The 16,576-nt window shown below is 45.7% G+C and overlaps 1 protein-coding gene across 1 annotated transcript; it reads right to left on the bottom strand.

Moving 5' to 3' along the window:
- Window positions 1-4,412: 4,412 nt before the first annotated feature.
- Window positions 4,413-10,777, bottom strand: SDE2 (SDE2 telomere maintenance homolog). Its single transcript, XM_048296821.1, has 7 exons — window positions 10,637-10,777; window positions 9,670-9,787; window positions 8,575-8,686; window positions 7,893-8,062; window positions 7,111-7,222; window positions 6,113-6,506; window positions 4,413-4,702 (listed from the first exon to the last, which is right to left on the bottom strand). The coding sequence occupies exons 1-7, from the start codon at window positions 10,760-10,762 to the stop codon at window positions 4,484-4,486; spliced, it is 1,251 nt and encodes a 416-aa protein (XP_048152778.1). The 5' UTR covers window positions 10,763-10,777; the 3' UTR covers window positions 4,413-4,483.
- Between the last annotated feature and the right edge of the window lie 5,799 nt (window positions 10,778-16,576).

Raw genomic sequence — 16,576 nt, 5'->3', positions numbered from 1 at the left:
AAATAAAAAGGAAGAGCAGCGCAGGGGCGTAATGAACCACATAAAACCAGAAAAGGTATTAAAAAATGAAAGGTGATTTAAGGCAGAAGCAGCGTTAAACCATTGGGCCTCCTCCTGCACTGCTGAAAGCACAGAGCGCCCCGGTGCTGCTCAAGGAGCAGGAGGTGTGTGCTCCTCATGTGGAGGACTTCAACAGCCCTGTTAGTCCCACACTCCAGGTTAGGCTCTTGTGTGAGTGTTCGCGTGGCAGTGCCTGAACTAAATCTTATCAGAAGCATGAGCTTATCACGAGTGTGAGCTCTGGCTGGCCCTCATGGCACTGCTCACAGGGTGACCTTTAAGGGCCTGCTGTAGTTGATGGAGCTGGACCTGAGGTCTGGAGATGGCCCTATCAGTCTTGGGAAAGCTTTTCTGAAGAGAGAGGTTTGGGCATGCCCAGCAGCACTTTCTCCATTATCTCTACCCATTATCTCCATTCTAGGAGAGAGAAAAAAGTTTCAAGCCACATTAAATGCCACTGCTAGCTAGGCTACATTGCCCTGTGTGATCTTTCCACAGTTTTATTTAAACCAAGGCTGCTTTCCCATTTTCTTTCAAAATCTGTGAGAAGTTGCAGCCTTTCCTGGCTGGTGAGACCTTATTTCCTCTCCCTCTCCTGCTTTTTCCCTTTTGCACTTCACAGACTCCTACCGAGGGTGTCTGACACTTTGCCTTTCAGGGCAGCCTTCTAATTGCCTGTATAAGTGGAAAGTCAGGTGCCCAATCCACATCCCAGCAAAGGTGATAATCAGGGAGCTCCTCTGGCTTTGGCTGGCAACAGCTGGAGTCTGGGAAAGGAGAAGCCAGGGCAAAAGGGAGGGGGGAAGGTGGGGAGGTGATGGGGGTGGCAGGGAGTATGACAGAGATCCTGCAGGACTTTGATGTTTTTAGAGGACTTGAGCTCCTCTGTCCACTCCTGGAGCAGTGTGAACAGCATCAGCACATTTCAGAATAAAACAGAATTAAAAGCTCATCGTGACTGCTGCCTCTGGCCTGTGCTCTGGAAATGCTGGGCACTCCAGAGCTGCTGGGCTGCCTTGGTTTCCTATGGTTAAACCAGCAGGTGCAGAATGGCCAAGAAACAGTTTTTAACCATGGCAGGAGATAATAAATTATCTGGAGATGCTGGGCACTGGAAAGTCATGTCAATAATCCACAGCTCTCAATATCCTTTTTTGACAATTGCTAGAAAATGTTTTGGGATATTTTTGTTTGGGTTTTTTTCCAAACCTATTTTTAAATTTCGTTTTAAAGATCCTCCTGATCTTTATTTGTGTGTGGGTTTTTTCTGTTTGCATTTTTCCTTCTAATTTTCTCAGTTATGACAAATCTGCCTCTTTGAAAGCCTGGGATGCCTGTATCCCCTTTGAAAGTCTGCTCTCTGCTGAAAATGAATGCACTCAGTTCATAATCATTACCTCCCAAGTGACTGCCAACTTCCAGCCCAGTGGTCAATAGCTCTGTCACCTTATGAGGTCTCAGCTGGTTACTGTACGATGGATACAGCATCTCACTGGCCATAACGTGCCATCTATAACCACCAGACCTCAGAGAATTGTTTAGGTTGGAAAAAACCTCCAGGATCATCGAGTCCAACCATTAACCCAGCACTGCCAAGCCCACCACTAAGCCATGAGCCACATCTACCCAGCTTTGAAGTACCTCCAGGGATGGTGATTCAACCCCCTCCCTGGGCAGCCAGTTCATGTTTTCACTGAGATGTGCAATGTTCCCAGCAGACGTTTCACAGGCTGGCTGGCTCCTTATAAACATTTCTTTCCATACAGCCCCGGCAGGTCCTTCAAGAGCTCCTTGCTCCTTTCTGCCCTGCAAGTTTTGTGCAAATTCCTGGCTCCTTGTGCCTGGTTAGAGGCACCCAGTGAAGGCAGCAGGGAGAAGCAGGACAGGCAGCTCGTGCATTTAGGCCACCGGGACACTTTCCAAGCAGGCACAGCTTCTGGCTTTAAACCCAGACTAACTGTCCTGGATTTGCCCAGCCTCTAGCAGTGCTGGAAAGCAATGGTGCCTGCCCCGCCCCTCCTCTGCAGCTGGGTGAGGTCAGAGTTGTCACCTCCCTCCCTTCAGGTATCATTAGGCATGTTAATCTGCAAAGCCACTCTAATTGCTCAGCTATAGTCAGAGCCGAGCCAGTTGAGGTGGCAGTGCTAACTAAGAGGGGTGCAGGCACTGCCATTTCCAGTTAAATGTCTTGGAGGAAACCTTAGGATTTAAAAATAGCACCTTCCCGAGAATAGGCATGGCTACAAATAAACCTTTCAAACGCCAACCTTCTCCAGAAAGCTAAATGTTGCGCAAGAATGAGTTGCGGGGGGATCAGAAGGATTGATTGTGACAGTCACAGGAACGGGCAGAATGGTGTAAAGGTGACCCAGTGTCCCTGCTCCGCAGCAGCACCGTGTGCCTGCACCCGCGGGACTCGGGTCAGGTGCCCTGTGCCGAGGGGCGAGGCTTTGGCAGCGCTGCTGGAGCCGGACACATCCTCCGCGTCAGTCCAGTGCCACCTACAGCAGCGAGAGCAGAAGCTGCAGCACTCGGGAAACCAAGGGAAGCAATTCCTGCACGCTCCAGCAAAAGGGATGTTCACGAGTGGCTTTTGAGCAACTTGCTTATTTGTAGAGGTGAGGACAATGGAATGGAGCCTTTTGGTTGAAGGCTGGCAGCTGTTGTGTCTGCTGCTGGTGATATTCCTAAACCTCCACCAGTTCTTTCCCTCTGTGACCTGCCTTGTTCCCTGCTGGTTTGTGTATTAGATGTACTTCTTTCATTCCAGGGAAGAGATGGATCCGTATGAAGTGAGGAAAAGCCCTCCCTCGGGCTTGTGCCAGTGTTTTCACTGATTACTTTTTCTCAGTCAGTAACTCTGAGATGCCAGTGAAACACGAGGCAGTGCTTAGGTGTTTGAAATAAATGCATTTAAAATGACACTTCAGAAGTGTGACTGAGTTGCAGCACTTGCTTTTTGGGGAAGTGATTCCGTGGGAGGATGAACCTTTTCTCTGGGAAGATATTCACAGTTTTGGTGCATTTACAACCAGAAACATCTTTGAAATCCAAAACTACATAAATACTCAGGAAAAGACAGACATAGGCTGCCAGCTGCATTATCCTCTGGCCCTGGACCAGTAAGATCACCTCTATTGAGGCCATTCTGTCCTACAGAAATAGCCCATAGAACACTGGAAACATTGGAACTGTTTTAGTTTACAATTTTTTTTCAACTGTTGACTCTTCTGTTCTTGTCCAAATTCTTAGAAAGCTTCAAGCACTTCACCTACTTGTTTCACATCTGTTGAAGGATCAGTCCAAGTCCTGTTGTTATCCAGCTGTTTTCAAAAGGATACCCTTTAAACATGTGAAAGTCCTGAATTGTCACTGAGCACCCCTCTGGCTCTCCAGACACAATAATGCTCTAGGGTAACCTTTGATGTGGGCACATCCCAGAGCAAGAGCTTGCTCCTTTTTAACTCAGCAGGAGCTAAACAATTCCCAAACAAACTTGTGAAAATGTGGAGCTGGTTCAAGGTATAGCTCTTGTCCTCCAAGACAGATGTAGGGCATTTCTTTCAATTCTGGCACTACTGAAGATGCAGATCATCACTGAAGTGTTAGGTGCTACTGGTGGTCTAAAATATTCCGATCTCTCTTCACCAACCGGTGTTTTATGTAATCCCGCTTCCGTTGTGCTGGCGCAAACTTGTTAGAGCCACACCAGGGAACTGATCTGGTTTCACAAGGAACCCACAACACTAAAGGCAAGTAGGTGACACATAGGGTAGGCTTGGACATGGCTGCATCAGTGCAACTGAAGCAAGAGAGCAACTGCAGGGAGGGGAAATAACTTGGGTAAGGGTTGTTGCCCAGACACATCATTAACATGGTCAATTCACTTTTGTCCCACACTACCCATCCCATACTAGAGGAGTTTCAGTGTGCTCAGAGCTAAAGGCTCTCCTCTCTCTCACTGTCCCTGCCTCTCAGAGAGCTGGTGACATCAAAGGTTTGCCATCCAGGCAGGGACTGCCAGCATCTAACATCCCCAGCCAATGGATCTATACTAGCAAAACATCATGCTAAGGTGACCTCCCAAGCACCCTCCATCCCAGTTTCCTAATGAAACATTCAGTAAACACACCCATTTCCTTTCTACACAGAGTCCACTTGTCCTGTCACAACCTCCATGATATGTGATTTGCAGGGCCTCAGCGTTTCTCTCCTCCTTCCAGAACACTGTGGAACAGATCCCCAAGCACTGTGTCTATGATGATATCCTTACCACCTGTCCATCCTTTCCATAACTCCTTGGGATGCTAACAAAGCTTGTGGACGTGAGTTTAGAAGCTGGGAATACTCAGTTGAAAGGACACCAAGAGCTTTTATTTAATGACATCAAATACACATGCAAAAAAGGTAAATATTCTCAAATCTAACCAGAGGTTTTCCCTTTAGGGGGCTTTGCAAATAAGGATGGCTTGATCTGGTCTCTAGACAGACCCCTCACTGAAAACAGCCTTGCTGCTCTTTCCTTCAAAGTGCCTCCACATTTCAGTCCCAAAGACATCAATCCCATCTTCAGCTTCTCTAGACCCAGGGCTTCCAGTTCTGCAGCAGAGTTGAACGCCAGCAGGTCTATCGGTTCTACCTCCTGAAAAGAGAAAAATGTTTGAGAAAAACAGGAGTTCAAAAAGCTTTTGGACAACACTCTCAGGCACATGGTGTGATTATTGGGGCTGTCCTTTGCAGGACCAGGAGTTGGACTTTGATCCCTGTGAGTCCCTTATACCTCAGAAGATTCTATGACTATCCCCAGGAAAGTTCAATACTCCCAGGAAAACTGAATTCAAAACAACAGTTCACCATCGTGCCCAGCAGTTCAGTAGCTTAACCTCAGCTTCCAGAGGCACAGCAAAGCTGACAGCCCCTTTTTAGCCTGATGCAGAATATAACCAATATACCTCCAGCAGGAGCAGGAAGGAGGATGAAATGGTTTTTCTAATTCAGTTACACTGTAATAAAAGAAATAGATATAAAAGCACCACTTTTTCAGTAAGACTAACCCAAAGAAGTTCTGAAGTTCACACCTCATTCTGCTGCAAAAAGAAAATATGGACTAAAATTTCATCTGGAAAGGGAATTGGTATATTTGCAAATTGATTGAGGGTAAAAGGGACCTCTGCAGATTGTCTAGTCCAAGCCCAGGGCCTTGTCCACTAAAGAACATGGAAAAGATGGGATAATTCAAGCGCTGGAATTTACTAACACTAAAAATGACACCAAAATCTAAGCCCATGTTGTTCAATATCTAAATGCACATATTGGTCTTATAGTCTGTACCAGAGAGACTTCAGAGCAAGTAATAACAGCAGTGGGAATGAGTGTACCCCATTATGCACTCAGCAAAAACAATTCTTGCTGGCAGAATCAGAACCTTTGTCCTGCTAAGCATACAAAAACCCAACTGGTTGCCTCATTATTCTCACCCTACTTCTAAAAAAAATATATTCATCAAGGACTCCTATAAAAATATTTCCACCTGCAATAACAATCTGCCACAGCATTGGTGGAGTTTCCTGTTCTAGGAATAGAAAGTCTCGCAAATACTGAGCAAAAGGTAAACAGTGAAGAATGGTAAACATCCTGTTTAAAATTTGCCAGCTCTAATGGTACAGTAGATGACAAGGATCTAATTGATCAGATTACATCTTTGGTCTTTTTCCCACTGAACTGTGATAAACTTTCACACATCAGAGTTCAGTCACTGCCAGTGGCTGACTTTCCACCCAAGGTGAAAAAAAAAATCCCAGTAACTCGCTAGCCTGAAAAAAAGAGCTACACTTTGTTTTATTGCTAGAGTAAGCCCAGATTCATCACCCTCACAAATCTTTAACAGTAATATCATGCAAGAACCCAAAAAGCACAAGTATTGGCACCCTTTGCTGCCAAGTATCAGTTGGGCTTTCATCAGTGGTAAAAGCTACATTGCTGGAGCTTGCTTGCTTCTTCAGCTCTAAAAGCAGCTGAGGACACACCACATTTTGTACTGCTTCATACTTACTGTGCTCTGTGACTGGTTTGTTTCCTGTGCCTTAGCAGGAACATTTTCTTGCTCTTCTTTCTGAGCTTGAGTCACTCCATTTTTTCCTTGGGCCTCTTCCTTCGGGGGCTCTGTCATTTTACTGTTTTCTTCAGCCAGAATTTCAGCCTGCCCTGTGCACACCTCTCCTTGCACATCTCTTCCAGAACCTTCTGGCTGCTCCAGTGGTTTCTTGCTTGCACTGGTAGATGGACTGTCCTCTGCTGAAGCCACAGAGCTGCTTGAACACTCATCTGAATTTCCAACACTTTCATTGGATCTGCTGCCTGATGGACAACTTCTGTCAGATGCACAAGGGGAGTCATCCTTATTGTCATCCTCACAGCCTGAGCCTGTGGCCTCATCCAATCCTGGCCTGGCACAAGGAATATGTTACAAATTAACATGCATCTATTTTAACTTTTTTTCTTTTAAATAAGTTTTTTAATTGCCACATTTCTCTTTCCAAAACCCACTTCAGAGAGATTTCACGACCTACTCTAACAGCTATTTAGGTTAGTTTAGTTAATGGAAGAGCTGTTGATACTGAACAGGACCTACAAACCCCCAAAACAGGTATTACAGCATTCCCAATACAGAAATGACTGGAATCCTTGACTTCTCTTTCATGTTACATTAGCTGAAAGATGCCAGGGGAGAAAAATAATCTTTTAAAGTTCATTGTAAATAGAACTCATTAATGAAGAAAATGACAATGGGAAGTTGTAGAGTACAATCATTTATAAGGGGTGGGGGAAGAAAGTGTCTGTTTTTGCAAATGAAATTTATCCGCTCCACCTGGGACAGAATTATAGGAATGCAGTAATGTTTACTTTCAGTTCTTTGATTTAATCAGTTCAATTTTCTTATTTCCATTTCAGTCTACATCTCAGACTAGATTCTGCTTACTTGGATGTACCTATAGTTTCATCCTGTTCAAGGCTTAAGACTTCAGTACAAAAACAAGGTGTAACTCTTACCAAGGACATTTTCTTTTTTCAGATTTTGTTTCATTCTTTCCAGGCTCACCGGGACGTTTCCGACTCTTGCCACTTTCTGATGACACTGCTTTGCTGGCAATAACCTGCAAGCCTTCAAAACAAATTTGAAAGTGAACTTCATCAGTACACGATTCATACCTGTCCTAAGTTCTACTTATCTTTTCACTTCAGATGTAATTTAAAACACTAATGGAAAGAATCACTATTGCTGATATAGACTCAAAACTTGAACATAAACTCAGTAGCAGCAAAAGCTTTCCTGCATGGATTTACTAAGGCACAGAGTCAATTAAAATTGGATTCCTGAACTGAACTATCAGGTTCTTCAACCCATTCAGCCTCAAGTTTCACTATCTAGCTGACAGCAAGGGAACAATATGGGGATAAATAAAGTAACTACAAAGACCAGGAAGCGAAACAAGGTATTCTGTAGTTGGATCCAAAGTCAAGTTTTTATGTCCAACCTCTTTATAGTTTCACTGTGTAATTCTTACAGCTCAACTAGCAACACCACCTTCACAGACTTTGGCTGTTATGAGGTGACCTCGCAAAGCAAGGTGAAGCATCACACTGTTCAATAAAATTTAACACACACTTCAGACAAAGCGCAAAAATCAAATCAAACAAATTTCACTGGAACTTAAAATTTCATTCAATTGAAAGAAACCAATTTTTCTGCACATTTTCCTACTGGAGTGAGGCTAGAGAGGCTCTTAATCTGCTGTATGCTGTGAGGCCAGAGTGAGGGCAGGCGGCAGTACCGATGCGGAGCGACTCCTCCTGGCGCTCGGCCATCTCGCGGTACTGCCGCTCGTACTCGGGGTCGGTGAACGTGTGCCGCGGCTCCGCCAGCTTCCGCTGCAGCCTCTCCAGGCGCCGCTGCTCCTTCTCCGCCTCCCGCTCCGCCTGCTTCTTCACCCACTCAGCCATCCTGTGCACGACAGAACCACCAAAATGAGTGCTTCCAGCAGCTGCTGTAACAGCAGTTCGCTGCTTGGCAGTTACAGAACGCTTCCACCACCTGCTAGCATGGGAGACAATGGGAAAAGACAACGGCACTCAGGGGAAATACCGAGGGAATAGACATTCTGCTACAGAGAAGAGAGTAGAGTTTCTTTTGAAAGCCAGAAACAGCAGTTAAGTTCACACATCCCCAAGACTGTGGTTTTGCAGCTTCAGAGAGAACTGTGAGAATTCCAGATGAGGAATCCAAGAGGTGCAGAACAGTCTCTCAGATGCAGGCCGCAGTAAAATCACATTTATTTTGCCAGGAGAGCCCTGTTGGCTTCCAATCCACCTGCACTTAAGATTTCACTTTTGCTCTTTTTAGCATTCAAAATACCATTCCATTACTACAACAGGCTGTCATTTGGCCTCTTTTGGTAACAGTGAGCTACAGGATCAGGTTATTTCATGACTTCAGCTTCTGAGAAAATGCCTTACGCTTTTTCGTGGTTGACATCCCGCAGTCTCCTTCCACTGAGATCCCGACACGCCTCTCTGTTTGTCGTCTTCTCAATCTGAGCACCAAGGGCTCGCAGCATCGACCCAAACCCTTTCAGAGAAAGAAAGTAATCAGGAGTTAGCTAAACAGAAACAAAAGGAGATGAGCTGGCACACAACAGAAGAATAATTATGGAAAAAGAATACACAGAATTCAGCCCTTTCCCTCAATGGAACTGAAGTAAAGTTAAAAGTTGCACAGTGTTATGCTAGAGAGCCCCTCAACAGATTTCTATACATTCCTCAGCCACTAATTACTCATGGCAAGACTGTTAATTTCTCTCACTCAGTCCCACCTTACGCTGTCTCCAGCTGAAGAAAGACCCTCATTTAACAAGTTCAGAGTGTGGATTAATAGCAACAGAATTCTTCATGCAACTGCAAAGTGCCAAGCACTGTTTTTGAACTGGAAACTGAAAAAATCTGTACTTTTCAGCGCCCTAAAAGGACCTTTAAGGAGTGCTATAAACAGGCCAGGCAGCCTGCTGTACCGTGAGGCAAAAAAAGTATTGTGTTCAGCTAATAAACACCTTCAGTAACACAGTTAAAATACTTCATCAATATAACGAGTACAGCTTAGGTTGAATTCTTAATTCTTTGGCTACTTTGGCATCTTGGCCTTTATACGTTCTTTTTTAAATAAGAGAAGATAAAATCAATTAGGTCACATAACAGATGCAAATCACAGACTATCTGTGCCTGAAATACTTGTCCTAAGTGACCACGAATGAAGCTTCAGAGCCTAAGATGACAGGTCCTTTTCAAAACAATTTCAACTCTGAAGTCACTTTGGTGCACGTGACAGATTTCTACTAATAGAGATAAGCTGAAAAGGGATGTGAGGAAGATCTGGACTGCAGCTTCCCTGGTCAATCCTCAGCTTTGCACGTACACTTTGGTTTCAGCTCTGAGACTTTGTATCAGTCACACACACAAGAGATCTGCCAATACCTGAGGACTCCTGCTATCAGTATAGACTATGGCACAGCAAAAGTTTTTTAACCTAAGAATCTAAAACCAGTATAAACAACAAACCTCCTTTTCCACCACAAAGCCTTGGCTCCAGGCTATAAACGACTCCACTCTGCAACTCATCTTCATCACTGGCCAGTCGCCCGTTACACTTCACATACAAGCTTTCTTCTGGGATGTTCTAAAGAAGCAGCAAAATTGAGTCAGATCCTTGAGGCAGAGAAAATGAAACATTCTAACACAGCAAATCATTAAGCAGTCGTGTTTTCTTCCTTCCAGAGGGGAGCAAAAATCAGACAATCTGAAAAGCATGAACACTCTCTGCGGTGCTTGTTTTAATTCCTGGTCACCAAAGGATTGAACGCAGTCTAAATCAACTTGTAAACATGAACGGGGAAAAGCAATAACATGGGGAAAATTCAGAAACAACTTGTGATGAACTGACCATAACCTTCAATCCCTGTCCTCCAGTGCCACTGGTGGGAAGAAGATAGAGCCTGGGCAAGAGGGAAGGGAGAAGGGAAGGTGTTTTCAGGATTTCTTTTACCTCTCATAATCCTGCTCTGATTTTGACTGGTAATAAACTAAGCTCATTTCCCCAGGTCAAGTCTGTTTTGACCGTGATCTGCTGAGAGATCTCCCCGCCCTTATCTCGACCTTTGACCCTTTTTGTTCCGTTTTCTCTCCCTTGTCCAGCTGAGGAGTGAGAGAACGGCTTTGGTGGGCACCTGGCGTCAACCCACCACAATGTGTATGTGTATATATATACACACACACACATATACATAATGCAGATAAGAGGCTACAGGGCTCTCTTACAGCAAACCCTCCTGCTCAGCGACAGCAACGCAAAGCAAGGGCGCACAGGTGGGCATCGCGACCGCCCTTCAGCGGGTGCCGGAGCAGCCTCACGGCGGGCGGGCAGGGCCGCGGGCGGCCTGCGCGGAGCCGCCGCCATCGGAAGCGCAGCGCCTCCCGAGGCCGGAGGGCCCCACACCCGCCTCCGGCCCCCCACTCCCCCGGCACTCACCAGCTCCCGGGCGCGGTCGCGGCGGAGGCAGAGCACGGAGCCGCCCCCGGGGGGCAGCGGCAGCGGCCGCACCCGCGGCCCCAGCGGGTCCCGCACCCACAGCGGGCCCGGCCCCGGCGCCGCCATCGCTCCGGCTCCGCGCGGTCACGTGACGCGGAAGCGGGCGGGGCGGACAGGCCCCACCCCCGCTCCCTCAGCCCCGCCCGGCGCCTCTCGGCCCCGTTTTTATCTCATTTTGCAGTTTGGGGTTTCTATGTAAACGGCTGAAGGCGAATCCAGGGAGCCCTGCCATTCCAACTCGCGGAATTCGTGCAGCCCGCCAGGTCGTAAAGCCCTTCCACAGCCCGTCACGGACCGAGCGGCGGGAAGCGCGCGCCGTGGCTCCCACTGGCGGCGGCAGCGGGAGGGCGGGAACGGGAGCGCTCGTGCCCCCTCAGGGAAGGGAAGGGGCAGCGGCGGCACCGCCGACCGCCGCAAGTGCAGGAGATGCAGCGGAGATGCGCGGCCCTGCATCGGCCTGTCAAACACGGTGCGGATTTCACGCAAGGATTTGCAGAGTGATGGAATCAGTCTCCGTGGATTCTTCGCCTTGTTTACTCGCTCATGTGGTTTTGCATAGGGATGGGAGCAGGCCCAGAGCTCTGGTATCTAAGGACGATGCGCCTGGGTCGGGGCAATCCCAGGCGTGAGGACAGACCGGGAGAAAAATTTATTGGGAGCTTTCCTGCGGAGAAGGACTTCGGGGTTCTTGTGGGTGAAAAGCTGGACATGAGCCGGCAGTGTGTACTTCCAGTCCAAAAACCAAAGACATCCTGATGGGCTGCATCAGAAGAAGGACAGCTGGCAGGCCAAGGGAGGCGTTTCGCCCCCATTCCCCTCATGACACGCCGCCTGAAGGGCTGTGCCTGGCTCATCCTCAGCACAAGAAGGGCGCCTGTTGGAGTGGATCCAGAGGAGGGCAAGGAAGATGCTCAGTGGAGGTGGAGCACCTCAGCTATGAAGACAGGCTGAGAGAGCTGAGGGAGTTCAGCCTGGAGAAGAGCAGGCTCTGGGGAGGCCTCATTGCAGCCTTCCAGGACTTAAAAGAGGCTTATTTAAAAGAGGCAGAGGCAGATAGTGAAAGGACAAGAGGGGATGGTTTTAAACTAACAGAGCAGAGATTTAGATTAGCTATTAGGAAGGAGTTCTTTACACAGAGGGTGGTGAGGCACTGGCACAAGTTGCCCAGGGAAGTTGTGGATGCCCTGTCCCTGGAAGTGTTCAAGGCCTGGTTGGATGGGGCTTTGAGCAACCTGGTCTAATGGGTGGCATCCCTGCCCATGGCAGGGGGCTGGCAGGAGGTGCTCTTTAAGGTGCCTTCCAGCTCAAGCCTTTCTATGATTCTATGATTTGATTATGTAGTCACATAAAATGTGTTTAAATCAGAGTGAAAGTTGATCTGGAGCAAACTTCACAATCAGCTCTTCATGGCATATGGTAACTACCTGGAAGGAGGAAACTGAAGAATTGGTTAGGAAAAAAAAATCCCACCTCTACCTGTTCAGGAAAGTTTGTTTACAGAGGTATGATGGTGGTCCAGGCAGTGCAACCATTGTACTCTCTGGTGGTTTCAAATCTCCTCCATGTCTTCAATACAACTATCTAGCTAGAGGATATTTGAAGGCAGGTTGCTCCCAGATGTCTCTGGTGGGAATTGTTTCAAACACTAGCAAAGGTGTGGTTGGACTGCCCTGAGATCTGCAGTGTGACACACCTGTCACTTTATTTCCAAATAACAATGTTACCTGCAGTGCCTTTTTGTTTAACGGCAGCATGGGCAAGCACTATTGCTCACGGTGTCATCTGCCCACTTCAGGTGTGTCCCCACCCTAGGTGGGGGCTTCCCTGCCAGGGTGGCACCTGGTACCCTGAAAATCCCTGTTAGCAAGTGAGATAAGTTTCTGTGCTGGAGCTTGCAGCTGAATTCAGCTCTTAAGCATGTCTCTGGTGCTGTTTTAGGAAGATGGGGGTTTTGTCTGAGCTCCTTGGCTGTTCCCGAAAGTTTGGTGACGTGGCTGTCCCACCTTTTCAGCTTGCTGAAGAGCTGTGCTGCGTGGCCAGGCCTGTGCCAGCATGGGTAAGTGGGTCTCGTGCTTGGCTGTCTTCAGCTGATGTGATAAAGAAGGAGGAAGCTGAGAAACAAAGAGGCAGAGAGATGACTCGAAGTGGAGACTTCAAAATGTAAACAAATGAGTACTAATTTAATTGAGGGCATCTCCTGATGGGTTTGTCTTGGCCAGCTTGCAAATCAAACATCACCCACCATTTCTTACACTATAATTTTAGCTAAAATAATTTTGTAAAGGATTCTGACCCCGTCCAGACAATACCTTACTGTCTTTATTTGCTGTAACAAGTTGATATTTCTGAATTATGCGTCATGTTGACACAGTGGAGCCATTCAAGCCCTGTGTGTCTGTAGCCTGCAAAAGCTGTGGTTATTTTTTGCTGGATGAGGCCCAAATTCATTTGACATTGTATTTTGAGTCACATGGTACTGCTTGTTTCACTTATAATCACTGCCATATCTGTGGCATGCCACCTGATGTTAAATTCCACTAGATTTGGGGGTATTTTTATTCATGTGCAGTACCTAATTGAAATGTAATGGGCGAATGTGAGGTATGCATGTATACATATGCAGATGAGTAAGTGTTTTCTTAGATCTGTGGGATTTCACTTGCATTCTGAGGGCATGAATAATTTCCTCCTCTGAAACTCCTGTTCTTGGCATGGAGGGTGGAGCTTGCCAGTACAGGGCAAATAGGTGGAGTTGTCCAGGAAAGAGTTGGGCTGCTGAACTGCCCTGTGGATGTTCTGAATCACTGTAATTCACGGGTTGTTTGAGCCGTGGCTTTTCTGAATGTTTCAGTCTACTCTTTTATCTCTGGGGTTTTATGTCATCGCAGTGAAAAGCAGACCTAAAAAGAGGTCCCACTGCATCCTGAGAGATGCCCATCCATGACAGCAACCTGTCATTCCTAACTCTGACACCCGGATTCTGCCTGCAGGTTAGAGCTGTGACACCCTGAGAGCAGGAGAGCTGACAGCAGTGGAGTCATACTGACACAGATCAGGCCCTTTGCAGACTGTACATTACCACCTAACAGGTGGTTTTGGGCTACTAATGCCATTCTCTGTCCGGTGCTGGGGTCTGGGTTTGGGTGATTGCATCTATGAGACTTGCCCAGATCCTTGCACACAGTCAGACTACAAGCAAGCAGCATTTAGCAGGCAGAGGAGTGGTTTTCTTTCAGCTCAGCCCTACAGCAGACCCTGCTCTCAGGATTTATGCAATGCCGTTTAGCTGGTGCCACGTTCATGTCAGTGGGCGAGTGTTCCTGTGTCTCTTGTTCTTGATTATGCTTCTATTCCTAGAACTCATCAAAATTCTATTGCCTTGCTCCTCACAGAAAAGTCTAAATAAGTCAAAAGGGCTGTTATTATAATTTCCTATTTGAAATGTATTTTATGAGAAATGTTATTCTCTTGATAAAACAATGAACACTCTGATTCTGCAGTGGTGCTTTAGACTTAGTTACTAAATCATACTTGCCACTTTTCATTTAGAAAGGATTTCACAGACATAATTAATTAAACCTGACAGTATTCTTGTGGGATAAGTAAGTACTCTGACTATTTGAATGGTGACACTCAGGCAAACTGGTTATGCTACCTTCTCTAGTCAGTCAAAGGATCAAGTCTAGAATTTAAAACTTCCTGCTTTCTTGACATAATTTAAGAGATAAGACCACCCATCCTTTTCATATTTCATCCTGATATCCATGTGTGTGATGCCTGACATAGTGGGTGGGGTTCTGTGGCCTGCAGTATGCAGTGTGGGAGACCAGGCTGTGATCTGCTTCAAATCTATTACTTGATTTAACATGGAACACAGATTTTTCAGTCTATCTGGAGCCATCAGTCGTGTAACTGTCATAGCACTGCTATTGCTTCACTTGTTCATTCATTCACCCTCATTGTTTCCTCCAGTATGTTCCATTTCAATGGTAGTATCAGTGCTTCCCGGTGTTTCTTAACGGTCTGTCAAGACCAGGATCACATTATGCAAGACTGTAACAAGGAAAGAGTAAGGTACTCGCTGGCCCTTGTCTTCTAATGACACCTGAAAGATGCCTGTGGGAGTGAAGAACACAAACCCAGTTGTTCACGAGGTGCCCACATTAGCAAAGGATGGGTCAAAAGTTGTTCTGGTAAGAATTCGGTGTTTCTCACTTCTAAAAATGCTCCTAGACACAGGTAAGAGAAAGGATGAGGGACTTCACTAAAAGTATGAAACAGATGAGTATGTTCCTTTTAGAATATTCTAAATGTGCAGAGATACTAACAAAGGTGGATTTTGTCCACCGTGGCCGCTTCCAAAATTTGAAAACATGTCCTTTAATAGTGGGGGATTTGTCTGCTAGGCAGTCGGTCATGTACTATCCTAAGTCTATGGAACTGGATCATCTGGATGTGTTTTCTTTTACATTTTAATGGTATCCCGAAGGGTAAATTCCACATAATTTATTTGCAATTAAATGTGTTATATGCTTCCATATTATTTTTGTATGGGGCATCAGGACAGGATGAAAAGAAACCTGTGTGTGCATGTTCTTAGGACAATAACTAAGAAGCTATATGACATGAGGGAACATATGTGGCTTCAGACACTACTACATCATATTGTTTGACAAAAATGTCATTAACTGTAATGAATCTAAGTTGATATTTGCAAGTGCAGTTTCCTGCCAAATGTCAATAGTCATCTGCTTCAGTTTCTGTGTCATTGGCGAAATGGGGAGAGACAGGGTGTTAAGATACCTGATACTGGACTGAGAGCAGGTGGGGGAGAAATGGAAATGTTACTTATACATTGTAGGAATGCAATAGCTACTGTTTAATATACTTATTGTCTCACAGGGAATGCCTGGATATCAATCTCTGAACAAGTCTGTGGTGAGTAGCTGGATCTCTTTATTCTCATAGCCCATAGTTGTTACTAGTGCAGATACTTAGAGTTAATCAAGATTTTAAGGTAATTCTAAATCAAATTTTACCCTCACATTGGTCCCTTTGTTGTGCTTAATACCTTTGTCTCCATCCTATGCAGGGATATTTAAAGTGTGAGTTCTTTCAGGGGAGGAACATGCACTGCTCTGCACATATACATGTGAAGAACCTGAGAAACCAAGGTCTCTCTTTGTTTGGCCATAAATATCTTCAGCACAGTCAGCCTTGTTAGTGTTGTGAATAGTAATTTGAAATTTGGCAGCAATAATTTGAAATGAATTGACTAATTGGACACCCAGGTAATATTGCAGAAGGTGACGCTTCAGGTTCTAAGAATTCCTTAGCCTTGTGTTTTCTCTGCTTTGCTAGTCTGAATGCCTAGATTTGGTGTCTGTTCTGATTAATTTTAACTAAATACAGCTGGAGAGTGCTGAATGGGTCACTTGTAGTGAACAGTATATTTTATAGGAAAACAATACCAAAAAGAGGTCTCTGCCTCTCTACTTTTGCTCTCCCTCTAATGAAGCTTTTAATTACAGCTCACAGAGACACTGTGCTTAATTACTAAATCTCTGTGTAGGGACTGGATTCTAGTTTCCTAATTGGCACCTGTATGTTTGACAACTTCACAAAAATCCAAAGCTAAGAGTGACCATAATGTATGAAATGTGTATATTATATACAAGGTAGATCTCTATTGCCTGTCAGACCCCTATGCCTTAAAATTTTTAAGAAACAGGAGAGAGAGAGGGAACATTGTATGGCTTTGCAATGTGGACTTTTCATCCCATCATGCAGACACTGTCTGCAATAATTTGGAGCTCCTAGACCAAAGTGATACTCTTCTTGAAATGATCAGCTGAAGGGGAAAAAAAAAAAAGATCAGGT

Source organism: Corvus hawaiiensis, chromosome 3 (assembly GCF_020740725.1).
Source record: "Corvus hawaiiensis isolate bCorHaw1 chromosome 3, bCorHaw1.pri.cur, whole genome shotgun sequence".
NCBI classification, from domain to species: domain Eukaryota; kingdom Metazoa; phylum Chordata; class Aves; order Passeriformes; family Corvidae; genus Corvus; species Corvus hawaiiensis.
The sequence above is the reverse complement of the archived record's forward strand: the minus strand, read 5'-3'. Positions and strand labels throughout refer to the sequence as shown.